General features: G+C 41.3%; 1 protein-coding gene across 1 annotated transcript in view; it reads right to left on the bottom strand.

Annotated features, from left to right (window-relative positions):
* Positions 1–507: 507 nt before the first annotated feature.
* FOXK2 (forkhead box K2) overlaps positions 508–20,459 on the bottom strand; it is a gene marked incomplete at its 3' end in the record, with an annotated part of 39,479 nt that continues 19,527 nt past the window's right edge. Inside the window, exons 2-9 of the mRNA XM_079544253.1 lie at positions 11,564–11,758; positions 9,080–9,227; positions 8,491–8,637; positions 5,416–5,609; positions 4,425–4,600; positions 3,120–3,416; positions 2,696–2,905; positions 508–704 (exon numbers count right to left, since the gene is read on the bottom strand). Of these exons, the coding sequence (XP_079400379.1) occupies positions 508–704; positions 2,696–2,905; positions 3,120–3,416; positions 4,425–4,600; positions 5,416–5,609; positions 8,491–8,637; positions 9,080–9,227; positions 11,564–11,758 (1,564 nt within the window). The remainder of the gene's footprint in view (positions 705–2,695; positions 2,906–3,119; positions 3,417–4,424; positions 4,601–5,415; positions 5,610–8,490; positions 8,638–9,079; positions 9,228–11,563; positions 11,759–20,459) is intronic.

Raw genomic sequence — 20,459 nt, 5'->3', positions numbered from 1 at the left:
AAGGCTAGCTGCCAAGATGTAGGAAATGGCTCCTTGCCTCTGTTCCCTTTGAGGAATATACAATCGTTTGAAACCAGTTCACACTAAGCGCTTATCATGCTGCCGTTACACTGAGATGCTCAGTCCTTAAAATCATCTGATAAAGACTTTTTTAAAGCTGCAGCCCTCCCCAGCACTGTACTTCTCAGCGCACACAGTTCATAGGGGCAGGGAGGAGCGGGGTCACAGCCTCTGGAACAACATGTTTTGCAGTTTGACTTTAAGTTACCAAGTTTTAAGGCCACCTGTGTTGGTTTATTTTTCAGTGCTGAACGTTGAAGTCTGATCACAGGGCCCCTTTCCCCACTGCGTGAGAACATGTTCCAAGATTTTAGGTGTTATATTTAAGTGTCTCCTTTTGGCACCACGGAGTTTGTTGTTGGTTGTTTTTTTTTTGTGTGTTTTTTTGTTTTTGTTTGTTTAAAAAAAAAAAAAAAGAAAGAAAGAAAGAAAGCAAACTCTAAGTTTCTAGTTCTGGCTGCCTTTATCGCTCACTGCCACAGGCGGGGTGTCCACGTTAACAGCTATCACTATGCTCTCCCCATCCTCTGTTTTGATACGTTTCAGTTCCTGCTGTTCCGACTGGTCTCCGTTCTGGCGCTTTGTTGGAAGCGATGCCGAGGCGGACGCGTGGGTTGCCAACATATGCAAAGGACTTGCAGCAGCTGCAAAAAGAGAACACAACTTCAGCACCTAATCCTCGTTGGAACAGGTGAGACTGAAAGCAAACATGCACTGCCATCAAAGCGCTGCACTACAGCAGGGCATCTGTCAGACCAGGCGAGATTCAGCTGCAACCATTTAACCTCTGCACAAACCCACAGCCGTTGCTGTAAATCACTCACCGATCACACAGACAGGGACAGAGGTGGGAAAAAGGGAAAGTACCTCCATTCTGTCAGTGGGGAACTGAACACAGAAAGAGATTAAATGATGTAAAGCCAACCTCTGAAATATCCGTGACAGAACCGGGAAGGGAATTTAGAACCTCCCTGAAGGAGGATCTGGCCATGGCTGTGGATGTGCAGGTCCTGTCTGTGCACAACGCAGTGCTTGGCCAGGAAGAACAGCAGCAGCTCATATTCATTGCTGGCCATGAGTTATTCAACAAAAGCAATGCAAAGCACACAGCCAGGAGATGCAGATAACTCGAGCATCACTTCCTCTCTGATAGATAGTTAATCACCCACAGTGTAAGGAAAACAAGAGTGGCTTAATGAGAAGGTTTAAGAAATTACTGTCTGATGAAAGTGAATCAGATAACAGAAATGTAAGTGCTTAAAACATGCTATAGCAGATTGTCATACTTGTCATTACATGGAAACAACAGCACACCAGTCACCATTACAAGCAAGCACAGTCCTGCAGTCATCACATCCAAGGGTGCTTTCCCTCTAACTGTTAAAAGGTCGTTTCTCAATTTTGATTTTCTTCATCTGACTATTCACATGTCTTTGGCAAATAATACAAAATACCAATTATATATTTACTTGTTCACTGCATTTCATGAAAGCTTGTCTAAACACCACCTACTGACCTGCTTTTTACACATTAACTCCCTGTCTTTGGCATCACAGCTTTGCTGAGAATACCACGGAATTCTGTTAGTGGAGCTCAAACATCAAGAGCTCAAGGAATTCATATTTGCTGAAGTTCTTGGTTCTTAGTAAACTATTCCAGTGAATACCAGGAATCACCACTGCAAATAACCAAACTGCCTTGTACTCAGTGTGTACTTGCAGAACAAACTCGTTGGAAAACACTTCATGTGACTCTTGGCTCAACTCTGATTAAAGAAAAAATGTGCATTTAGTCTGACAGTAACTCCCTTTGCTTTACTTGTGCTGAAATGAAGCAGAAGCAGACAGAACACTGACCTGTAAGTACTATACTTCAGTAAGAGAACTGATGACAGAGACAGAAGTAAAAAGGATATAAAACAAATAATTCACTCCATTAGTAGGATTTTACTGAAATAAATGCATGTAATGAAGAGTTTTGGGCTTCCTTATATCAATTTCCAGAAGTGTAATTTATGAGAAAATACTGCAGCACCAGGTAACATATAAAAGTGAAACTGTTGAAACAAACTACATATATCTGCAAACCAATCCAAAATTGAATGTATCTGTAAATCACAACACAGGCTGAATAATAAGAATTGTGAAGAAGTACCACTGCTCACACAGACTGCTGAGTCTGAGATGGGAAAGACAGCATGCAGACAGAACCAACCTCAAAATCAGAGAAAGCTCGTTAATTTTAGCGCCCTGCTTTTGTACAGGTTGAATAAAAACAAGAAAGAAGTAACAGTCCAAAAAGCCAGTGGGTTTAACCACAGAGCACAAAGAGTTGGAAGAGACCCATTAAAGATCATCGAGTCCAACTCCTATCAACAAGAGAAGATGGGTTGTCATCACTGGAACATCCCTACAGCGACCGCAGAGCCAATAAAAAGCTCTCAGGTAATCTCCAATGAAAAGAAAACACGAGCTCTTACCAAGAGAGAGAACAATCTCACACAAGGCTGTCATCAAATTTTTTAGTACAAATTATGTTTTCAGTACGACTACAGAATACAAGAGAAAGCACGAGAAAAGATTCAGCACTGGCCACTGTGAGGTTTTAGCCCGGAACAGCCCGACACAACACTCACCAGCATTGCCCTGCCCTTGTATTGCAGTGGTGATGGGTACTATGTGCGTTCCGTTTTGCGTTACAGTTTTTATTGGTAGCTGGTGTTGACCTAGAGGTGCCTGTTGCACTATAGTGACTGTCTGTAAAGGTGTAGTCTGAGATGTCTGAATGATACGACTAGCAGCTCCGATTGTAGCATGGCTAATAGCAGGTATAGGCTCCACTTTCACTGAAAAACAGATGAGAAAGCATCAGTGAAAAACAAGAAAGCATTAAAAAAAAGCAACAATTCACATTTACTATGTCAGCCCTCAGTGAAGATGCATACTGTCATGTTATGAGCTCCGAGCTATGTGAGAAATTACGATGCAAATCCTCAGTTTTAGCATGGAAATCATTTTTGAATAATAACCAACCAGAGCAACCAACCCACAGGCTCTCACCTTTTACTTCCTTGTGGTCTCCATTCTCTTGAGGTTCTACCTTGGGCTGGGTTACCATTGCAGCTTGCGTGACTACTGCCTGTCCAGCTACAGTGTAAGTGTTTGCTGGTGCTAATCCAGTCACATTTGTGACAGACACAGCTGGTATCTGGTGAACAACATGAACTGTCTGAACTACAGGCTGCTGGGATGTTGATGTTGTCACAGGAGTTGCAACAGTGTAGGTGACGGGTTTAATAGTTTGTGGTAGCTGCCGTTGTACAGTAATTAAAACTGGTTGGCTAGATAGAGGTGATCCTAGCAAGGAAGAGAGAAAAATCAGGCTGCTGAATTATGTCATTTAAACCAGTCGTTCTATTAAACTTACTGCTAAAGCCTGAGAGGATTAACGACCTCCTTCACTCATCCCTGACAAAAGCAGACATCGATTACAGCACAACTCCTCCAAGCCACATATTCCAGGTAAGCGCCTCGTTAGCTCAGTTAGAGCTGCTGATTTGGGCAGGAGCTCCACCCCCCACCACAGCCCTGCAGCTACCACAGCTACGTTCCATCTTCATTCAGTGAAACTCCTTCCACAGACGGGAACTAACGTGTGCTTCAGTGCTGCATGGAAGCTTTCCACAGAGGAACAACTCCCAGCCTCTCAGCCCCTGCTGAGGGCTGCTGGCTTTGTCACAGAACATTTACTGCTACTTTCGCAGGAATATCACTGAGAAGATGGATGGCAAAGTGCATCAGCTAAGGTAATTAAACAAACAATCCTTATTCCATTTCACCTTCCCCTCTTTTTTGGTGTTTTTTTTTTGTTTGTTTGTTTTGTTTTTATTTTTTAAGGAGAATTTGTGCCTTGTCTCCTTAGCCTTATAATTCTGTTCTATGTCCAGCATCAAACAGATGGAATGACCACAGATGCATGCAGGACATCTGCTTCTTTCCATAGCCTACACTTAGGTTGGTTGTTTTTTTTTGTTTGTTTTTTCCCTCTAACCCAGAAAGAGCACATTTCCAAACATAGCAAAAGCCATTACAAGGCAGCATGGCTCAATTCAGCACAGAAGTACAAATCTCTGCTTACTATTAAAGCAATCAAGGGTTCTGGAACCCAGAGATAACATCACCTGTGGGTCTGCAAAGAGTATTTACCTGGAATACGTGTGCATTATTCAGTGTTTGTTATATATTTTAAGACATTAAACATTTACTCTTTGTTGTTTCTTTTTGTTTCTATGCAAAGCCCTGGTAACACGGACATGCCAACCCTCTCCCACCTCCAACCCCACACGCTTCTTTCAGGATCCTCACCTGGGGCACTCTGTGCAAATCGTGCTTCTTGTATTACCGCTAGTTTTGGCTGGATAGCACTAGGCTCAGGTTCCATTGGGACTGGAGATCCTTCCCTGGACAGACTCTCGGGGGTCTGGACTCCACTGGAGTGTGCAGACAGCACTCCAGAGTGATTAGGAGAGGCTGGGGCACTTCTGTATTCAAAAACGAAAGCAGCAGCTGACGTGTTTTAACTTCTGAACTGCGAAAGACAGCGACCTTCCTCTACAGAGACTGTAACACACACTGCCCACAGGAGGGCACTTGTGCCTTCTGGCAAGTACAGTTACAACCCAGAGCAGTTTTGAAAAAGCTTCTGTTAAACAAGAACAGAATTTAAAAGCAAACTTCAGGTGCAGTTAATGGAATGGAAGCGGCTGGATGCCTTCCTAGGGAGACTCCCTAAAACCATCTGTGAAATATAAACATTTCTTTTGGTGGAGAAGGATGTAAATGTATTGGACTAAAGGGCAACTCAAAAAAATGTGCACCACCAAGAAGGTCATAACTTTGCAAAGGGAATCATTAAAAGCCATGTATTTCCCCATCACAAATTCTGCTTGGACATTATCAAATTAAAACGCACACTTGTAATTTCTAAGCTCGAAATAATGGTAGCTGGTATTTGGTTATTTTCTTTGTAAACTGTTTTAGAATTCTGTAGATGGCAGTTAGAAATTAAAATTGTAATTCTGTAAAGAGAAAAACAACACAACAAAGGTACAGCAAGGCTTGCTTACGTTAACATCTGACAGTTAGGCATACAGAGTCAGTTCTTTAACACAAGCAATAAAAACAAACCTAGCGTATGGGGCAGCCTCCTAGCAAAGTTTATCATACAGAATTCAAACACTGAGCCTGGATTTAATTAAATTACTGAACTTGTGACTGTATCCAAAACTATCAAGTCTGTATCAGCCTGAAGATTAAACAACAGCCATAGTCTTTTTGTTCATCTGTTTTTCCTTACCTAGAAGAGAGTGGTCCCAGAGGGGTTCTAAAGCAAGGTACTCCCCTAGGCCGCCTTTTCCTAAAAGCCTGCTCTATTAATTTGCTTTCAGAGGCAGGGTCTATCCTCCAGAATGAGCCTTTGCCTGGTTCTTCCTGGGAACGTGGTACTTTGATGAAATAACGATTCAGAGAGAGATTGTGACGTATTGAATTCTATGGAACATAAAAAAATATGTAGAATTCATATAACTTTTTCAAGTCAGAATGTGGCCTACTGCAGCAATGTGTACTACAGGAAACTTGGGGTTCAGTTTCTTTAATTCCATACTTCAACAGGAGTCACACACTGCCAACGCAGCGCCATGAACCTCAAAGGACTCTGGCATTTTCCAAATCTTTCCCAACAATTAAAAACCAATATGTTAATGTGATACATGGTGACTTTCACAGTTAGAACACTACAAGTATTTGACCATAATGCAGTGCAAAAAAACAAAAAAATAGCAGCCCTCATGTCCTCATAATACCACCCTTCCCCAGGTGTCAAGGAAAATATCAGACTGTACTACGAGGGCCAGAAAAGAATGTGCTGATACTGATCTTACACGATTACACTTTGTTGCTGTTCCAAATACAGAAGGAAAAGGTTAAATTTCACAAGATCCAAATACTGAGATTGTTGGGAGTTCACCCACAGTCCAGCCTGTCTCAGCAGAGCAGCCAAGGACTCCGCATGTCCAGCAGGACAACAAATGGCAGTAGGTCCTCACACAGCTCCTCGGTGAGATCCCTGTTACTCCAGCCTGGTTTGCACGCTACCTCATCCTCACGTGGCTGTCTGTGCTGCAACTCACACAACTTTGATCAAAGAGATGCAGAGAACTGCTAATGCTCCAAAGTGTCTGTATCTACCTCTGCTTGCCTTTGTGCACATCCTTTTTTTCTTCCTTTCCCCAGTATAAATCCCAAATCTTTCTAAATATTGTCACTGAATAACAAGAAAGTAAGTACAAGAATAAGTACTGAAAAACTTGTGAGAGAACGGGGGGGGGGAAATGGAGAAAAAGCTTTATATTAATAAAAGCTCCTCAAAATTTCCAAGATCAAATGTAAATCCAGTTCAAGTGTCAGCATTTGGGACCCTGGGAATAAGTTTGGAACACCTAAAAAAAAAAATTATGGATAACCATGCATGGTTTCTTAAATATGAACTGATGAAACCAGAAAATCTTTTCCTCAGCCAAAAATTGAAAAAGAACTGAAAAGATGCCAAGAACATGTTTATAAATTGTATTTATTTCTCCATATGCTGGAACAAAAAAGTAGATCCAAAAGCACCTGCTAAAATAAGATCACAAAGAGGAGTCCTCAACAAAATGAGTTTTATGTAATAGGGGATATAAATACTGCAGTGCTGCTAATTAAGGGATGGGATCTGGACGTTATTTGCATGCATGTACTGTCTGGTTTGAATAATATTCAAATATAGCCTCAAATATTACTTAAGGCATCAATCAGATAAGTCACCTTACCTATCATCTAGTACCTGATAATTAAAAGCTAGCAGAGCTGTTACACATGAGCTGCCCCTGTCAGTGCTCCTGCACTGTTTATGTGACCAGTTACTTAACAGCATCTCATTTCCAGCTGCTTTTTTAATTTGTTTTTCAGTAGAAATAGCTGCTAACTATTTATTCTGGAACACGTCTGCTTTGCTGTGTCCATCACCTTGGTTCAGTCAAGTATTTTTGTCCTAAGCCAGAATTCTGTGTGTTACACTGTATGTGTGTGTGTGACTACATGAGGCTCGCTCACATAAGGAAGCATTATATGCACAGATAATGATTCCAAATCAGGAAGCAAAAAGCACGCCAACGTTTTGTAAGCAGAACCCTATTGCTAAAACATATCTGTCAGTATTTCTGCAACCAGAATTCTTCACTGATCACTTGAGAAAGGGGAAAAAAAAAAAATCTTACAGGTCCTTCCCACTCACAATAAGAGTGAAGTCCTTTACTAGCCAAAGCATTACAAAATCCTTGTAGAAGTGCCATTCCCCATTAACCTTGCAATTCTCCTATGAGTGACTTTCATATAAACTTTCATATAGGCTCAATGACAAATTAGCACGTAATTCATATTTGAAATCTGTTCCTCTACTGAGAAGGTGTGTACTCTCTGGTCTCCTGTAAGTACAGCAAGCAGATACTCTTCCTCACTTTTACCCTCCTCCAGTCTCCCCAGATTTTATTTCCTTGCACAGAAGTTCAGAGCATGCCTCTGCTGCACATCGTGACTGTGCTAAGAGCAGCACTGTGAAAATGATCCTTCATGACGGACAGTGCAGCCTGAATGCCACATATGCAAACTTGCCATCCTGCTAATTGTGCTCTTCTGTCCTTCACTGACACTAAAAACAGCAGCAAAGGCATTGAACCCTTATGTGTATCTGGAAAGACCGTGCCAGACTGATTCATACTCCGTTAGTCATCCTGGCAAATGCTGAGGCTAGTCTCTTGGAAAGTGAAAAGAAAGCAGAAATTAATTCTACAGGGTTTGGTCTAACTCAGAACAGAAACAACCCATTCACAAATGGAATACTGCAGAAGTGCATCGGGCACACAGCGCAAGGGAACAACAGTCGTACGTACTCACTCCTTCACTGTATTGTATGGTCAAGATCCCAAATGCCCAAATGAACCTGAACCCAGAACATTAGGTATCCTAATTCTATCCCAATATGACAACATGCATGTTTATGCTGTGTGAACTTACAGAACAGAACTGCATCTCCAGACACTAACATGTGCTTAAATCCACAGCTCTAGCTACATTTTTCTTCCCCAGAAGTCTGTATGTGTCACTGCCAGAGCTTTAGAGAGTACTATTCCATAAACAGAGCAATGCTTCAAACATAAAATAACGTTAATTGCCTACTTTGTTGGAGATTCAATCAGAAAAAGATAAATTTTAACCAACACTGATTTGAGAAGTTGTATTTACAGAGGGCCATTAGGCTCGCCAACTGACTTAGGACCAAGTATGCAGAGAGCACTACTCTCAACTAAGAGAACCTTCTAGAAATCAAGCTTACCTGCCAGCCCTTGTCTGCTGTCCTGTAGTATGGATAATTTTTAGTTATGTGCGTATAGATTCCATTTAGTGTAAGCTGCTTATCAGGTGCCATTGTAATTGCTTGTACTATTAACTGTGCATAGGAGTAAGGTGGCTTGGAGTCGTCCTGCAGAGGAAAAATGAAAATTCTGCATCAATAAAAATGTAAAAACACACACATTCCTTTATGAACTAAGTTGCAAAGCAATTAATGCCTTAAGCACTTCTGAACAACCAGAATATTCAAACAGAAAAACTAAGACAATTTTACTCTTCTGCTTTGCAAATTGTAAACTAACACTAAAAAAAAAAAAAAAAAGGAGAAACAAATACCACTAAAGAATGCCTACAAAGATACACACATACACACACACACAGACCTCTTTGAAGGTGAGGGGGAATGGGAGCATCAGAATAAACATCGTATCTCATCACAAAGAACTCACAATTATTTTGAAGTTTGAAATGCTGGGCTATGATTTAATGCATAAAAGGTGGCTAACAAAATTTCAGAAGCATTGCATTCACTGCAAACATAACGTATGGGTTTTATTTCAAACAGTGCTTACCTTTGGGCTGTCTCCACCCGATGCCTCCTTGTCATTTTCTGACTGAGAATTGTCAGCCATTAAATGTAGGTCAGATGGTATCACACGACTCATTTTGTACCCTGAAGAGCCTGCACCACGGGGGCTAGATGGGCAGGAATTTGCAGCACTGTTGAGCATAAAAAGAAGATCCTACTATTTTGTTATACAGTATATCACCACATTATATTTAATCAAAAAGCTCTTATTGCAGAAAAGCCCACTATCAGTGCTTCTAGACCACAGTTAAGGGCCTGTCAGTATTTCCATTATAAAATCTATTTTCCAAGCCCTTCTAACTCATCCATGAGCATTAGAATCACTGCAGGAAGAAACCTGTCAGATGAAGCTCAGGCTTTCCTCCTCAAAGGAAAAGGGATTAACTGATTTATTAGGTTGTACTGTATTTGGGTGAGATTTGCCTACACAGAAGTCCATTTTAACTACATAAGCAACCACACATTTTAAGACACTCATCTGAAACAAGAAACACATCTTGCCTGAAATCTCTGCCATATGCTTGTATTTTGTCTACTCAGAAAGATCTTGTTCTGTGCAGTATTTCTGCACATGAGAAAATATAAAAAGCAGTGAGGCAAAAAAAAATAAATTGATTCTCATTAAAATCTAAAACATTATTTTAAACATTTGCAAGCATGTTCATACACACACACACACACACATATATATATATATATGTGATGAATGCTATGAACAGGAAGCATCAGCACTGACTTATCTGACTGCACTCTGTATTACATCAGCAGAGCAAATACTGTGCCAGAAAGTGAAAGCACCAATGAAAGGGAAGAAGTGATGCCCTCTGACTCCTCACGTTTTGCTATCCACCACAGAAAAGCAGAGTTAAAATTGGAGCACATTTCCTAAGGGCTGCTCTCCTGCCCCGTGAGCCCACACGAACTACAGCAGCACAAAAATGGTTTTACTTCCACAATTTCATTTTGCCAACAGGAATGACAAAGTCACTGAGTGATGTCTGTCTCCTCCAACTAAAACCAAAACTCTGGCAGCTCTCCATCGGGGCACACGCTTCTCAGCGACTGTAACTCATTGCAGCAGTCCCCAGCACTTCCAACATTTAACTGAAAACTACAATAGCAAAGACTGGTGCAGCCTTATCTGCAAAGGCGATCTGAGAAATCCAGCACAGCCACTTGTTACCTGCCAGCAATACGCCATACAAGGAAGACTGGATTTCTGAAGCACTGCATGGAAGAATCCTTGATCAGAACCAAAATATCTAACTACTTTCACTATGCTTTTCAATATAGGTCACTGCTGTTCCGTGTTTTTACAGATCAACTGACATCCTTCCACTGAGCTCACTTCAGCATATATTGACAAAGCAACACATATGGGTACATACAAAGCAAGCTTACAAGTCCTGTCCAAAACAGGATGATTGGAAGAGAAACTGTCAAGCTCTGCTCTCAAAATAGACTCAAAACTGTCATCTTTTTTTTTTCTGTAATAAAGTGTGCTCAACAGGTGCACGAAAGCCCTGAAGAGAATTGCAAAATTCATAGTGAGGCAAAGACTGTGGTGATACGCATGATATTACCTGCAGCATTTATGAGTTGCTCTATCATTTCATAAGCAAAAAATATTTTCCTTGAATTTTAATCAGAAGGCAAACCTGTTACACAGACAAGTCAAAATCTCTCTCTATTTCCACCATCTGTATAGATCTCATTAAACACTGCAACACTGAGATGAAGGTCTTGGCAAACAGGAAAGAAGTCGATTATCCTTCATTCAAATCTCATTAACAGCAAGTACATTTTTCAAAACCAATCATTCACAGTCCATCACCCAAGTGAGGCCCACAAGAAGCATGGAGCAAGTACATGGTTTGCAAAAGCAACTTTCAGTGACTTGAAATGAAGTTTTTGCTCCAGCACTTTCTATCTAAACTAATTTTATCAGCTTATCAGGACAGCTGGTGTTTGTTTCATTATTTTGGTCCCAAACAAAGAGTCACACGGTGACAACAATTACCAAATCAAGCAGCACAATGAATAAAAAACCCAAATTAACCTCCCTTGCAGATGACCTCCATACACTAAACTTCTCATGTTCCATTTCAGTTTATGTGCTTTGTTTACTTTCAGTAATGACTGGTCACTAAAAAATCATCTTTCAGAATTAAAAATCAATCTATTTTCCACACTAACGATAACCAAAGTCTATAAAAACACCACCAAAGTCGCTTGGAAAGAAAGTAAAACATGTGCTGCTTTCTTCTAAGAATGTTACACTCCAGAGCAAACTGCTACACGTCTAAGAAATTACATGTAAGTACTCAAGGCTGCTGATGTAACTGTTTTCACAGGTAGCAGAACTGAAGCTTCATCACAGAAGCAGAATACTGAAAGCATATTATAAAATGGTCTGAATTCTGTAACCATTCTCTTGCCCTGTATTCCATCTGCAGGGTTTAAATACCTGATAGTTCCTGTGGGAGAAGGGAGAGGGCTGATCAGGTGAGCCATGTTGTCTGGAATGTTTATCGTTAAGGGAGAGATCTGGGGTTGCACAGGCTTCACTGGGGACTCCGGGGCCTCCTGTTTTTCTCTCTTCTCATTGGACAGAGCAGTGAATGTTATCTTTATGTTTGTGCTGGGAAACCTGAAAGTACAGCTGAAAAATGAAAAACAAACACGTAAGTCACTTGTTTACACAGCATAAGTTTTTTTTGCATGATTTGCACATATCACCATATCTAAAAATACAAAGGTATGCTGCCTTGCACAATTACTTGTAACCACCTTCATTCTACTGATTACACAAAGATCAGCGTGATCAGAAACAGATTCACAAGTGAGCAAGTTCAGAATTTGGAAAGACATAAACAAAGGCACTTATTTGTAACGACAGCACTTCATGTGTAGTCTCTGCATTTCCTGAGGTTCATCCTAACCTTGCAACTACCCCTAAAAAAGTATTATTTTGGTATTATTTTTTGAAGACAAATGCTATTTGCCAGATGTCAAACAACAGCTCCTGTGAAGGAGCAAGCAAGACAAGCAGAACTCACCAGGAGCATAAAGATAGGCAAATCTGAGCCTTAATCAGCTTCATGGACTGCTCCAGCTAAAAGACTGCTCCGTTTTCTCTTCATACACATATTGAATCCAACACCTGTCAGTCCCAAGGCCATCGTCTGCAGAGTGCATGGCTGCTGCACTACCACTTTTAGGTATGTTTTGGTAAAGCTGAATTTAAGAGCCAAGTTCAATAAATTTCCATTTACACAAATGACCAACTTCTGTATCCCTAAATTGAAAAAACTGATTATAATCTGGCAGTAAATTAACAATGTGAGTTGTTGGGAAATGAAATACAACTACCGCACACGTGAACGTTTTCCTTCTGTCCCCCCATCTTTCCATGCAGGTATTCACAAGTTAACCCAGTTACACAGAACAGGTTATTTATAACTTCTCAGAACTAAACAGACTGAGTTAACAAGAAACTTCATTTTCTCTCAACAAAAGGATCTACAAAGGCTCCGTTCAAGGAACTTTGCCACCTCCTCTCTTTTAATTAAGCTGTCAGACTGCACTCAGCACTAAGCCCCCAACTGTATTTACACATCCCTCCCAAACCATGAATACAACTTTTAAATGCTGTATGACCTACAAACAAACCTTCACAATAGTTTTTTAAATGATTCTGTGTAGGTCTGGTTTTAAAAGGATAGAAACCAGTATACTGGAACAGGTCTGAGGGATGCAGCCATGAACACAAGCAGCACACTGTAAATAAATGGCATCACTGCTTTGAAGAGATTGTATTAAATGTCAAAATTCCATGAGAACTGGAAGGAAGGCTGAGCTGAACAGCAGCATTGGAAGCATCAATTCTCATACTCTTTGGGTTCTACTTCTTAAAGCATATTTATAAAGCAAAGAAAGCATTTGCCTTTTACTACACCTCTTGTGATGCACGCATCCGTTGCGGAGATTCCTTTTTCCCCTGCAGTTTACATTCAAGCATCAGGAAAAGAAGCAAGCAGTGATGCTGACCTCCCTTTTCTCTCTGCCTCACTTCTCAGTATGGACTCTGTCCGGATTTAACAGACGACCTATTTCTGAAACACGCTCCATGTGCTAAATCAGGAACAGAATCTATGCCAAAAAAATGCAGATGCACTTCAGCAAAAAAGTTGAGTGAACCAAATTCTGCTTTTTTAGTATCTCCTGCTCACTACCATGCTTTCCCTCTCAGAAAGCATTTTCTGCCTGTACTGTTTTAGTAGCAATTGAGAGAGGTCTCAGCTGTTGTGCTAATAAAAATGAGATGCTGCGAAATACTGGTGACAAATGTCAATCGGATTTGGGAAAACAAAACCAAACTCAGGAGCTCTGACAAACCAAAGGTTAATCAGCAATGCCATGCAAACGTGGATCTTACAGTCAGGAGCTGCAGTGAAACCCGTTACTGTGTAGTGCACAACACTTCTCACACTGAGCTTCACAGGGTGCTGCTCTTAAGGAAGACACAAAACACTCACAGATCACTGTTCTGCCTCATTATTGAAAGACTATCAGAAAGTATTATTGAAAGGCTGCATCTGTCAATTGGTTCGTATTTTCAAGCATGGTTTTTAAATATAGATATGTTTTAATAGCTGGAAGATAGCCCAAAAAGTGATCTAAGAAGTGTACACTGACTAACAGATTTTCTAAGCCATTTGCATCAATGCACACATGTTGCACTGACTTTCCAAATCAAAATAAGGTGCACTTTCTAAGGTGAGGAGAATCAAGTTGGTTTGGGCATTTGTTTTTTAATTATACAGCAAAGCAAAGGAAGCACACACAGAGACCTGCTCAAACACACAGTGCCTAAAGCAAGCTGAACTCAATTTTAATCGCTCTTTAAAAAGCAGACTACTTTCATGATGTGCTAGGATGGTTGCTATAGAAGAAACTGATCTATACATCCCACTTTTAAATGAATGAATGAATGAACGAACGTAGCTGTATTGCAAAGTGTCACTCTACCCCTCATCTACTCAATTAACTCCTACTGTTCCTTCAGAGGATGATACCATTCAGAGTAGGAAACCAAATGGAGCCACAACTGGTCCAACAGATTCTTTAAAAACCAAACCCTATGAAAGATGTGTGTTCCAAGAGCCACGTGATGAAAAGCTCACATGGCAGGAATCAAAGTGATGAAAACAAAAGCACCAATGATTTGTCCAACTGATATGCCACGGATGTGCCATTGCTGTATCTCATATATTTCAAACAACTATTCATGGTAGCATATTTAAATATTTTCGTATGTTTATCACAAGAGTACTTACACTGTTTTCCTACAGAGCATCAGAAAGGAGGCCAGCCCGCCAGCCTATGATCCAGCAACCCGCAGTGCAGGCATCACACCTGCAATGCCACCAATGGTCCTAATCACTCTGCTTCAGAAGTTCATTCTGGCTTAACTACTGGAAAAGCTGAGATGGGAGAAAACAGATAAGCAGCCTCAAAACATTTCTAACTATTCGTGAGAAAACCATTCCTATCTCTACAGCTCCCAGCAAAACCGAGACCTGCTGACCCTGGCATTACTTCTATTGAATGAGTTTAGCAACTCAGTACATTGCCAGGTGTCTTCTGAGGAGACGTTTAAATTCCACTTTTGTCACATCTCTAATACTTTCTCCTCTTCCTTTAGAAATGCTGCCTGCACTGCAGGAAAAGGTTAATTATACACCTGCAATTCTAACTACATTCTAATAGCATCTGATTGGAAATAAGGAAATGTCCTATCTCATCTGTGGAGCCAAAACACAGAAGCAGGAATTCCATTTCCTCCCTGTATGCCAGTCCTGCAATGAAGCTCAGTGTCTCAGTACCTTTTGAATTATTTCACTTTAATTGCCTTTTAAAAGCCAGATAGAAGCTGTTCTCTTACAGTTCTGTTATCAGCACCTCCAGATCCTGCTTTCAAATAGACTGGGAGTTCAACACCAATAACCCCCTAAGCATGGTAGTTACGCCACGGCAATTCAAGTTTTTACACTGAAAATGCTACTGAACAGCAAGAACTTCAAGGATCTCCCTGTTTTTTAAACACACCCAAAAATCAAAAGATGAGAGGTTTCCAAACTCTTGTTAGTTCACTAACAGCCAAGGAAAGCTTCCCATTTCTACATTTAAACCCGGTCACCATTCCCAAGCCTGTGTTTTTGCTCATTTCTTATTTCAAATGCTTGAAGTGTCAAACACAGGCGACAGGATAGCTCATTTCCAGGAGAAACTGAGGTAATCACCAACCCCTGTACCATCAAACAGCTTCTCTCCAACTTAGGTTTTCTCTGCCCATACAGCACACTAAGATGATGCTGTCATACCTCCTTATCCTGCCCTGTATTCATCAGTAAACAAAGAAAATGCAGAAATCACATTTCAACATACTTCTCCTTTCCATGGAAGGGAGATTTATAACCAACCCCTCCCTAATTCTTCTTGCCTATTTGTTTCTTATTTAAGACTCATCTCCTACCTGATTTCACTGCATCACTCCAGTAAAACCAATCTTCACCACCAACTGCTTTAGTTACACTCCTGGTAGAAAACGCACATGCTTTGAAGCTTAAGTCACCACTGAGATACTACAACACACAGTACCACGTGCACAACTGATTCCAGCGCACTTCAGAAGGCAAAACCTGTTTTTTACATCATTCACATCAAACAGCAGAGAAATAAAGTTTGGAAGAGACCTCTGAAGGCCTCTGGTTCAATACCTTATTCACAGGAAAGCTAACTTCTAAGTGACATCAGTTTTCTCTGGATCTTGTTTCAAATTGTGAAGCCTGCCATGGCTGCAGTTGGGCAATTCGCTCCATAATGAGCCACAATAACAGGGAATGGTTTCACAGAATCACAGCACGGCCTGGGTTGGAAGAGACATCAAGGTTTACCAAGTTCCAACCCCCCTGCCACAGGCACGTGGGCTCCTCCAGCCTCTCACCCACTCGTTCCCTGAGCACCTCAGCAGCCCTCCACTGCCCTCTTCAGTTGGTCTCTTCTGTTGGCGGTGGCTTTTGTACCGGAGGCCCAAAGCTGGGTACAATCACTGCCCAGTACAAGGCTGGCCTTCACCATGACAACAAGGGCGCAGCTTGGAAACGCACACAACATCCTCCCCACCAGGACCCTCCAGTCAGCCATTCCCAGGCTTCACACAGCCCAGATGCAGAATTTTACATTTATGTTTCCTGAACTTCCCAAGGTCCCCCATCAGCCTTCAGTCCATCCATGTCCCTGTGAGTGCCAGCTCTGCCCTCCAGCTATTAACCGCTCCCCACAGTCTGGTGTTATCCACAAACTGCTATGGGTGCTGCCCCATATCCCAGGCCAGTGATGAATGACAGCACTGACCCCAATTCTACCAGGTTGCAAAGCTACATAAGGGGACCACCAGCTCTGTGCAGTTCCAAGTTCCTTTTCTCCATTTGCCACTCCATTTATTATTGACATCACAACAGAGTAATAGGTAATTAATTATGAATTAAGCTAGAACTAACAATTATTTTTAACAGATTTTTAAATAAGCAAGGCTTAAAAGATGAGCCTTTACACATGCAGCTATAGACACCACGAGGAAAAATAACACAAAAAGGGCAATCACAAATACATTCAGCCTGTAAAGCCTGTGCGCTGTGGCTCTGTACCTTGGGAAAAGGTGCATCTCTCTGGAGGAGAGCTGAACTCTCTGATCAAACCAACACATACAAAAGAGCGCTGTAAGAAGAAACACAACTCCACCTCTTGGGGAAACCTGAAAGCAGCGACTTCTGCTAGCTTGGAAAGCAGCAATTCCATTACCAAGGAGAAAGTGGCTGTTTCACTTAGCCCATACTTTTCCAGAAGAAACGATTACTTTTTGCAGTTTTCCTGTCTTCCAAATATTATACCAAAATTCTAACTGCCCAACCTCATGCACACCAAATAAGCAGACATTCTGGAAGTGAATTAAGAGTCTGGTCTGTTAAACTAAACTGTAAATCATTACTGCAGTACTTCCAGAACTGAATTACCACCTATGCAAAATGTAAGTTATTATTACTAATATGTGCTATCAGAAACAGAGTTACACAACTTCTTGTAGTAAGGATTTCCTTGAGTACTGAAACACAAACAATGTGTTCGAGGTTTGTTTTACAAAGGATTTCCTCGAGTTCCTCAAAAAGAGATTCCTGTCATTTTTCTTCCAAAACAAGAAAAATGCTCAGAGTGCAGTTAATGGTGTAACAGGTACACTGAAAAGAGGTGATCCACTGTAATGCTCATCAGATTAGAATTATTTTCATATTATCCTGAACAGAGGAAGCTTTTCCACTGGCTCATTGTTTATATACAGAATCACTGAGGTTGGAAAGACCAACCAGATGGCCACGTCCTCCCACCACCCCACGCCTGGGACCACTCCAGCTGCTTTCCATCCACACGAGGTGTGCCCTTCTGCTCCCATCGCAAATGCCACCTTTGTAACACTCTTCTAACCCGTCACAACAGAAAATAGCAGCATCCTATTTTCCCCACTGACTTTCAAGGGAAAAGATCACTTCTCAAATGTAAAGCAGAGGAACATAAAGCACAAGTTCTCCACTGGTTTTTTAAAAGGGAAGTTTTTAAGGTGTTTCTGTGTGCAGCTGACCACACCCTGCACAGCAACGAGAAAAACTACTGCAGCAAGAACCCAGCATCACTTCCTAGAGCACACGTGCACGATGTCTCATAGAGCTGCCTCCTCCTACAAACCTCCATGATTTAAACTAAGCCCTGATTGGGTTCATTTACCATAAATGTACCTGCAATTATGTGTGGTCATTACTAGTCAGGACACTTCCAGAGGTTACCCAAAAAAGCAACTTGTTTAAAAAGCGGCAACTCTCTCCTCTGGGGAATGAATCACAGCCTCACACGTGCTTCCCTTCATTCTCTGTGTCCTCTGCCATTGATTTCTGCTGACTAAAGATCAATAGCTGAAAAGCATGTCCTCCGCAAACAGAAAACATGAGGGCTCTGAAGCAATCTCAACCAGCAATGAGACGTTTTATTTTGAGCACTGATTTCCACAAGCATTCAAGCACTTCTTTCAGGCACGCCATCATTGCCCACACAATGCCATAAACCTGCATGAAAAACCACGCTGAGGAAACTGTCACTGATCCTTCCATCCACTCAGATGGCTGAACATTCACAAGCTAAGACCCATGCCTCATCAGAAGTGACAAAATATTGCTGCAGACTCATGCTAACTCAAGCCCACCAACATTACAGTTTTATCAAATTCTAAGTGAAAGCTGGAAACATGATTAAATTGCTGACTCTCCAACAGGAGACCCAACTCACATACCTCCTCATTCATGTTCCAGCAACCGCATAAGAAGTCTGAATATTTTTTGGAAAGCCATTCCAGGAATGGTGTTAGCCCACTTTCAGAAGGGCCTGGAACAAGTCTGGCTGCAACAAAGCATCATCCTACAGCAGCAGAGTATCCACAATGACAGGAGAACATTCCTGAGCCACTGGCAGTGAATAGAGTAATGAGAAAACATTTCCTGGAAATGGCTTAATACTTCTCTCTCGCTTAGGAAGTTAACTTTGTGACAAATGATACAATTTTAATGGTATGTTCACAGCAATTTAAGAGTCGAGACTGAACAAATGCTGTACTTAAAGCTGGTCCTCCACTCCCCTCCTGTGCTATAAAACCAGCCTTAATACAGCTGTTATTACAAATTGCAAATGTTCCTGCTTCAGCAGTCACACATTCCACTTCCTTTCCACACTAAACACACAAATAATGGAACCGATCAGTAGCAAAAGCACTTAGTTTATCCTACAGCCATGGAAGTATGCTATGATTAATAAATACATATCTCAAAATCACAAATCTCCACCGTGTTCTGCTTTCTTCTTACACCGTAAAACACTTCAACCAGAGACAAGGGAAAAAAAAGAAAGCCAACAACCCAAACCCTCCAGAAATTCAATACAGTAGCCCTGCACAGGCTGCAGGAACCGAGAAAGAAATTGGCCTGCAGGCAAGAATGTAGGCAGCAGTTACTGTAGAAACCAAGCTCTTCACTGCTTTTCTCTGAGCAAAAGAAAGACACAAAAGAGCTGGAAAACAGCGATCGATGGGAAACAGCTTATAAAGCTGCTTGTCACATCTGCTGCAGGAAAACCAGACACTAATTCATTAAAACTGCTCATGTAATGCCTCTGGAATTTGAGGCTCCCCAGCCCGTGAATACAAAAGAAACTCCGCCTATGGAAACACTGCATTTTCGGGTTATTTAGCATTTCTGCACACAAAAGCCCTGTGCACAGTCAGGTTGTGTGGTCTCTATCCCTAAATTTCATTTTAAACTGTAAAAACAAAATAGATTTGTCCAAAAGACTGCGTGCCTCTATCTCTGCCAAATTTCAAATGGCTATTTTGAGTCCCAGCAGAGCATACATAACTCTATAATACAATAGCTTCCTGTTTAAAAAAAAAAAACACAGAAACAAAACACTGGCAACAGGAAAGTAAAAATCAATCCTCATTCCTTCTTCCTTCCAGATCGCTGCATTTAATAATGGTTTCCTATTACCAAATATGCAAGTTCAAACTTTCACCACAGCAGTAAATACCACTCCAGAATTTTTCACAAGATTTACCATCAGAGCTGAGCTGAGGCAGACAAACCAGAGGCAACCCTTGCTCTGCAGGCAGCTCAGACAGCTGCAGCACTGCCTGCCATCTCACCTCAGCTCTGGCTACTTCTGGGCATGCTGAAGTTCACAGGGAAACACTGAAGTTATAATAATGTTGTTTGTTGCTAAATACAAACTATCAGCAGACCAGACAAAGCTGCTGAAAGCTCCACATCGAGCACTGGGCATTTTACCATTCTTTACAATTAAAACATTAAGGGAAAGTACAGTGAGCAAGTGCTGTCCTGATGTGTTTTGACGTAAGCATAATCATAAATAAAGCACTCATGACTCAGACATTTGTTACTGTAGCAACAGAAGACTTCATTTATTACCTCATCAGAGAGCTGCCTTGCATACTGCAGAATGATGCCAGAACTCTGACCAAAAGAAAAGCTGCTCAAGAGGCAATGCTGCACAGAAAGGACTTCCTGAATCCACCAAGCAAAGTTTGTTTTAGATGGGCTTTTCAAGATAGAGCTCTGCTTCCAAGAGCAGAACAGTCCTTTATTTCACCTAGAAATCCATGACTAACTCAAGCCATTGAAAAAGTGACAAAAACTGCTTCCTACCAACTGCAGTTCTGAGTACACAGTGCTGTTTAATCTCCTCCT

The sequence above is a fragment of the Tetrao urogallus genome (genome assembly GCF_951394365.1).
Source record: "Tetrao urogallus genome assembly, chromosome: 18".
NCBI lineage: Eukaryota > Metazoa > Chordata > Aves > Galliformes > Phasianidae > Tetrao > Tetrao urogallus.
This window is presented reverse-complemented; position numbering and strand designations above follow the sequence as displayed.